Consider the following 6,559-nt stretch of genomic DNA (forward strand, 5'->3'; position numbering starts at 1 on the left):
ACTGATTATTCCGCAGGCGTTGCAGTGGTTGATTATCTACTGTATTGAACCTAATGAAATATTTTTTAACCATCACGTTAATTTCAGAAGAGGTATGTTGAACTAAATGAATAGGCTGACACACCCCTACTTGTGTCCCTGGTGTCTGGTTTGGGAATGATTTTCTCCATGGAATCTGGATCAGCATAGTTTGGTCATTCATGCCCATCCTGTCCTATCAGAAAGGTTGTAGCCTACTGCTGAACAAATTGGAGAGGTCTGATATGTCAAGACGCTGCTTGACCTAAGTTCCCCATGTCCAGAGGCTATTCTAAGCGCCGGGCTGTGATCGGAATGAAAATAAACCAAAGACACGCAAGACTGCGCCGGCTGAGAGGGAGTCCCCTTTAGCGAAGTCTCCAGCAAAAGAGAGGCGGGTTTGTTGTGGCTCCATTCAATGTATCATTTGCAGGTGATGCCAGGCGCAGATAAGAGGTCGCCGATCCTTGTCCTCTGTCTAGACTTATGCCTTTACAAGCAAAAAGGAATTGATCACAACAGGTTCGTAGGATAGGCACAATGGGCTGGTCAATATCCGCTCTATGTGATGGAAATGGTCGGTGATGGACGTTTAAGTCTCTATAAAATAAATAGCCCAATTTCTTTTACAGTTTTCATAAATTAAAAATCATGATGCATCCCCAGTCAAAACCCAAAATTGTTGGATAGATGTAAATTTGCCCGAGAGTTGTGAGTGTTATCAGGGGACCTCTCCTCTTCCTCTCTGTCTAATAATCCGAGTTAGTAAAAGAGATGACTAAATACACTTGGTTATTTAAACCTTGGTTATTATTAAACCTTGAGATTTCTGTACCAGGCTAGACAAATGATAAATGATAGGACATTTTGTAACATACATTTCAGGTCCTTTCCTTCAGATAAGGGCACAGATTTAGAATTGCCACCATAAAGCGAAAATATTACGAAATTGTGAAATGTCATACAATAACCTAACCTACTCAGATCTCCCATCGCTGCAGTTCTATGATTTCCATAAGCAGCAATTAAAGAAATAGGCTAATCACCGAGTCTAACCCACTTTGCAGGTAAGACCATTATAAAGACAGAATATCGATGTCCCTGGGAAATCACTTTAAAGCGATTTGTTTGGTTGTGAAGTCAGTCTTAAGCAAAGCATAATGGACACTGATAACTCATTCACTAGTATTTAATTCTATTTCACCACTCCTTCTATTTGCCAGGTATTTGGCATGTTGTTTACGGAAATGTGGGAGTTAATTAACAGTCTTTTTGTCTCTCGGTAAAGTGATGAGGATGTAAACAGAGGTTGTCCATATAAATGAGTAACATATCTTCTGGATATAGATGTCCATATTTTTGTCATGTAGAGTTCTTCAGACATAAACAGCACTTAACATAGTTTATTAAGTTCAATTCTTAATTCTGATATGGACGGACGTCCCGACAATAAATAACAATAACTTACTTTTTTTCTTGAGAAGTTCAAACAATCAGTCTTCCATCCGATAAGATAAAATATTTTACAAGAGTCAGTTTTACACCATCTGCGGAGATCATGCGCAATGGACAAATATGTGTCTCTGCTGCCTCAAAGAACTAGGAAAATCATTCGCGTGTTGATAAATCTATACAATGGCCATTAATGAATACTGTTAAAACAGACTAAAAGAAGAGGAGTCTGGTTCATAACCCAAATCAAAATAATTTGTTTGTATTCCTCGGGGTATCTTCTGGTTTTGATGGATCCATGGAAATTTTATCAGATGTGATGCCAGAGGTAAGGAAACTCGAATTCGTCCGGGCAAGTCTCTCCTAGTTTTGGCAAAGTGTATCTTCACATTAAGATCCATCGTGTAGGTGTCATTTTAATTAATCCTTTTTCTTTTTCGAGGTTGTGAGGTCATCTGTTCTCATGCAGGACGCGCGGGAGCATGCTGGGACGGGAGCCACTGGTGAGGGCCCGATCTCACGTCTCTACTGGACTCGGGACCATGCTGTTCGGAGTGTCCGGTAACTGCGACGACAGTGAAGTCACATCGCTGCCTGACGAATTGCCCAGGGAACCTGACTCTGAAAATGACACCTATATGAGAGAGAGGTGAGGAATTAACACAGAATCCCTAACAATCTCCACATTTTCATCCTGGCGATGCTCACCAATTTACGGATGAAGTAGGCTAAGAAAGAACTGTTTCTGGCTTTCCACATAGCCACATATTTCGATTTCCATATTTCCTAACATAATGTGGTAGGATGTTCGATTAAACTACAACATCTAAATTAAGAGATAAAACATGCTTGGATTTACAAACAGGGCTGTAACTACAAGCCAGTAGAGTTCAGAAAACTTTCCCATCCTCATAGTTTGTCATTACTGAAATTCATGCGTAATATCAAGATTTGTTAAGTTATATTTACTGTGTCTTTGTAACTGTTGTTATGGATGTGGATTACAGGCCTGTAAAATGTGGGAGTGAAATCATAACATTCCGGTATGTCCCTTACCAGTTGTTGGAAAGCAGGCTGATCCAGGTCACTTTGTAAGGCAAATTCACTTAAGGCTTTCCACGGTGGCTGATACGTTTGTACTTCGACTGGATTCCCTTGGACAGTGTTGTCATGTCTGATCGGACTGCCAGCTACTAGAGGCGTACCTGTTAGGCCCTGCAGATTCTAGAGGAACAAGTGCATAAGATCAATTTGCAAGAAAGCCTGAGATCGAGCAAAATATGTCATGGTGATGATATACTCTGAAATGAGTCTCACGTTACGCACCAAACATGCAATCAAGAGAATGTCGGAGAAACATCTCTCACACTTTGGCTAAATCTTGGACATATTCTGTCTGTCTCTCTCTTTCGTGTGCAGGCTGTCTCTCTCTCTCTCTCTCTCTCTCTCTCTCTCTCTCTCTCTTTCTCTCTCTCTCTCTCACACACACACACACACACACACACACACACCTTACATTTCTTTATCATTATATGAGGTGTGATTTTATTTTTTAACACTAGGCCACTTCAATTTTGTTATGGTTTTCTATATGTTTCGTATGGATTTCAAAAACGAACCCTAAAGCACAAGGTGCGTTTTTATGTTACGAGAACATTTGGTAACAGAAAAGCCTGATTTTCGGTGTTAGGTGGGAGAACAAGAATAACTTGTACTTACGGTTTTATCACTGTGATGCTGCTGTTGAAGTTGCTTCATGAGATTGGCCCTCTTCTTGTCTTTACAACGTTTGTTTTGGAACCACACTCGTATTACCCGTGGGCTCAATCCGGTCATCTCCACCAACTGTTCTTTCATTAAAGCGTCCGGTCGAGGGTTTGCATTGTAGCAGGTTCGGAGAGTGTGGAGCTGTTTCTCGTTCAGCACTGTTCGTACACGAGTGGTTTTTTCTGACTGTTTGTGAACGTGGTTCCGGTGTGGGGGCTGCCTTACCGGCACAGGCTCTGTAGAGGAGAACATTATTACAAACAAACCACTTTACATTTTTTACACTTTGTTGGCCTACTTTTGTACCGTTTGGATTTGTAGTCTAAGCGTACTCAAAGCAATTTACCGTAAATTATATTTACATTATATAGCCTGATAAAAATAATAATAAATTATGACACAAATTGAGAAACGCAATACATGCTTAACACGTCTAAGCCTGCATGTTAGATATTTAGACATGTAGGCCTATACCTTTACACTGTGGCTATTTTGTTTTGCAGTGAATAACACGGTGGTTTAAAACTTGAGATTATGGCTAAACCAAAACATGAAATATTTACGCTAAAAGTCATCTGAAAAAATGTTACATGTTATCTGTTACAAGAATGTTACTTTCGATTATTTTACTATCAGTCAGATAAATTGTAAGAGCACAGTGATTTATTATTAATTAATTAATTTCTATTAATAGTTATTTGATGTAGGCTAAAGTGGTTGATCACAATATTGTAGGCTATGTCTAAGGGAAAAATAACCAACGCTCTAGCCATGGGTTATTGGTAGGGCATATCCACACACTTATCCTACAAATTAATAGCAATAGGCCTTATGTTAACACACACTATCTACACCCTTTAGCCCATTTAAATGATGTTGTGGATAGCCTGCAATAAGCATGCAGCCATTATTATTATTATTATTATTATTATTATTATTATTATTATTATTATTATATAGCCTATAAGATTATCGTTGTTATTGTACTGACCTGTCAAGTGAATGGATCTGCTAGAGTGAATATTTCCGGGGCTGATGGGACTTCCTGCTGAGCTGCGGTCCATCAGTAAGCCATGATCGGCCCGGCACAACAGTTCCTCGTCTCGCAAAGAGAACTCATCTCCGGGGAGGAGATGTCTACTACACACGGAGCATCTGAAACACTCCATGTGATAAACATTGTCCCGAGCTCTCATGACTAAATCGCTGCTGCAAAAGCCGATGTTACATTTTGCGCACTTAATCCCGAACAACCTGGAAGAAGATAAATGTATGATCAAGGTAAATTCCTAATATTTCATAGTTGGGCCATATTTAAAATACAGACCGTTATTGATTGTGAATTAAGAAAACAACACTGAATAGCAATGATTTAGCAAGTTATGTTGGTTGATCGAGTCTAAATAAATTAAAATAGCCTATTTGTTTTATTTGGACATAGGGGCTTAACAATTTGCCCCGAATTGTGTCTTTGTTTTGCCACAGGACACGTTCGTTCTTGGTTCACTACGTTCGAATGACATTAATGCACATTTCTTTATTTTCATTCATCTCGAAAACTCTGCATTTGAGAGGGCCTTTTTTCTAAATTCCAAAGCTCTGAAATCACATTTTTTGGAAAAAGGTAAGAAAACTCCTACCTTACGTAATCTCGTTTGCAGTAGGTCTTGCCATCTCGAACGAAGCAAGTGCATGTCTCATCCAGGTACTGGCTGCATTCCGCGCACTTCAGGCAGGCTGCATGCCACTCGAGGTCTGGGGAGACTCTTAGGATGTACTGGTCATGGATCTGACTTCCACAGCCGACACACATTGCGATTCCGGACTTCTCTGTGGAATGCACACATTAATAGGCCTATTACCACCTGGACACCCTAACCCCTGACACTGTCACTGACATCCTAGGGTAGGCTATGCATTTGAAGGCGCACACACATATTTTCCAGTTTGGGTCAATGTATCCATATTTGTCAGGTCATGTCATTTTTATGGGTCTCTCTGTGCTGTTTCTTTCTTTCTTTCTTTCTTTCTTAGTTTGTTTCAGGGTTCAGTTGTTCTCGCATGGGCTATAGCCTACCGTTAAATCATATGAATTGAGACTGGAATATAGGCTTAGGCATAAATGTGTTTTGCACCTCTGCAATATCTGCATTCAGGCCGTCTGCATAGGCTATTGCTACACTGTAAATGGATTTGATTAGTTCTATGGTTAGGATATTTCACAAATGAACAATAAAGCAATCACTTGTTTAAAACACAAACGACGTTCAAATTGCTATAGGCAAGTTATAGAAAAGAGACAGGACTTACTTTTGGAATGATCCCCCATATCACCCAAGAAAGAAGAATGGAGAAGAATGTCCACCATACAGGAGGGATTGCGCAGAGGGCGATAGATGAAGAAATGGAGTGGGAAACTGTCCCGTCCTTGGCTGACTAATAACTTCTACCCCAGCAGCGAGAAGCCTAGTGGGAAGAGCGACGTCCGACACGCAGCCTGACGTCACACGAAAACTTGGACCCGAATAGGCTACGCTAAAGGGGCTGAAGAGGTTAGGCTAGGCAGTACTGTATGGGCTTTTTGCCGAGGAAATGACAACAGACAAACATTCATTCCATCTACAAGCTACCTTTGTTAAAGCAAATTTCAAAGAATTTCGACGACCTAGGCTATTTCTTGAACCACCTCCTCTCGCTGCCTAGGGTAGGTATTCTGTTGCCTGGGCGGGACAGTCTGTCAGATGTCAATTATTTCCTTCAGATGTCCATTATTTCTATTCGAAAAAACAGGACTACAAAGGCATACACCACGCGTCGTGAAATGTAAACTGAGTGCAAGCGCCTCTTGAGCATTATGTAGCCTACTAAAAGTATTTGCGACATAGTCTAACTCATGAGGCGCATCCATGCAATATCTTTTTAACATCATTATGCTCTGACTTGGAGCCCCCTTCTGGCAAAGGCTTGTAAGTACGCTTGGAAATAGGAAAAGTTCTGCATGATGTGGTTCAAACATTTTCATCCCATAACATTTTCACAAAACTGTACACAAAGACTAGTCAGATTATAATTTATCATGTACATCTTTTAGCCCCTTGAGCCGTGGATCTGCCCAAGGTTTCTTCCTTGGTAAGGGAGTTTTTCCTTGACCCTGTTGCTCTTGTGCTCCTTGTTGGTGCCCCCCCCCCCCCCCCCCAATCCCAAACCTCCCCCACCTTTCTTATGCAGCCCTTGCCACTTAATCTACTAAACCCCTCTTCTACTGCACTTTTTACCCCCCCCCCCCCAGGAATGCACAAATAGGCTGACACCAGACATAATT

General features: G+C 40.9%; 1 protein-coding gene across 1 annotated transcript; it reads right to left on the reverse strand.

The window, feature by feature from the left end:
• Positions 1 to 1,522: 1,522 nt before the first annotated feature.
• Positions 1,523 to 5,649, reverse strand: isl2a (ISL LIM homeobox 2a). Its single transcript, XM_076299986.1, has 6 exons — positions 5,548 to 5,649; positions 4,878 to 5,067; positions 4,229 to 4,491; positions 3,190 to 3,473; positions 2,527 to 2,694; positions 1,523 to 2,104 (listed from the first exon to the last, which is right to left on the reverse strand). The coding sequence occupies exons 1-6, from the start codon at positions 5,603 to 5,605 to the stop codon at positions 1,988 to 1,990; spliced, it is 1,080 nt and encodes a 359-aa protein (XP_076156101.1). The 5' UTR covers positions 5,606 to 5,649; the 3' UTR covers positions 1,523 to 1,987.
• Positions 5,650 to 6,559: the final 910 nt, after the last annotated feature.

This window comes from Alosa pseudoharengus, unplaced genomic scaffold (genome assembly GCF_046254945.1).
Source record: "Alosa pseudoharengus isolate Yale_2024_CS ecotype anadromous, Long Island Sound unplaced genomic scaffold, YU_APseudo_1.1 YU_APseudo_1.1_scf_10, whole genome shotgun sequence".
Classification (NCBI taxonomy): domain Eukaryota; kingdom Metazoa; phylum Chordata; class Actinopteri; order Clupeiformes; family Clupeidae; genus Alosa; species Alosa pseudoharengus.

Coding starts and splice junctions, on each gene's coding strand:
- isl2a (XM_076299986.1), bottom strand. CDS start 5,605: ATGGTGGACATTCTTCTCCATTCTTCTTTCTTGGGTGATATGGGGGAT. Junction 5,068..5,547: donor TATGGGGGATCATTCCAAAA/GTAAGTCCTGTC, acceptor TGCATTCCACAG/AGAAGTCCGGAATCGCAATG. Junction 2,695..3,189: donor AGCATCACAGTGATAAAACC/GTAAGTACAAGT, acceptor TTGTTCCTCTAG/AATCTGCAGGGCCTAACAGG.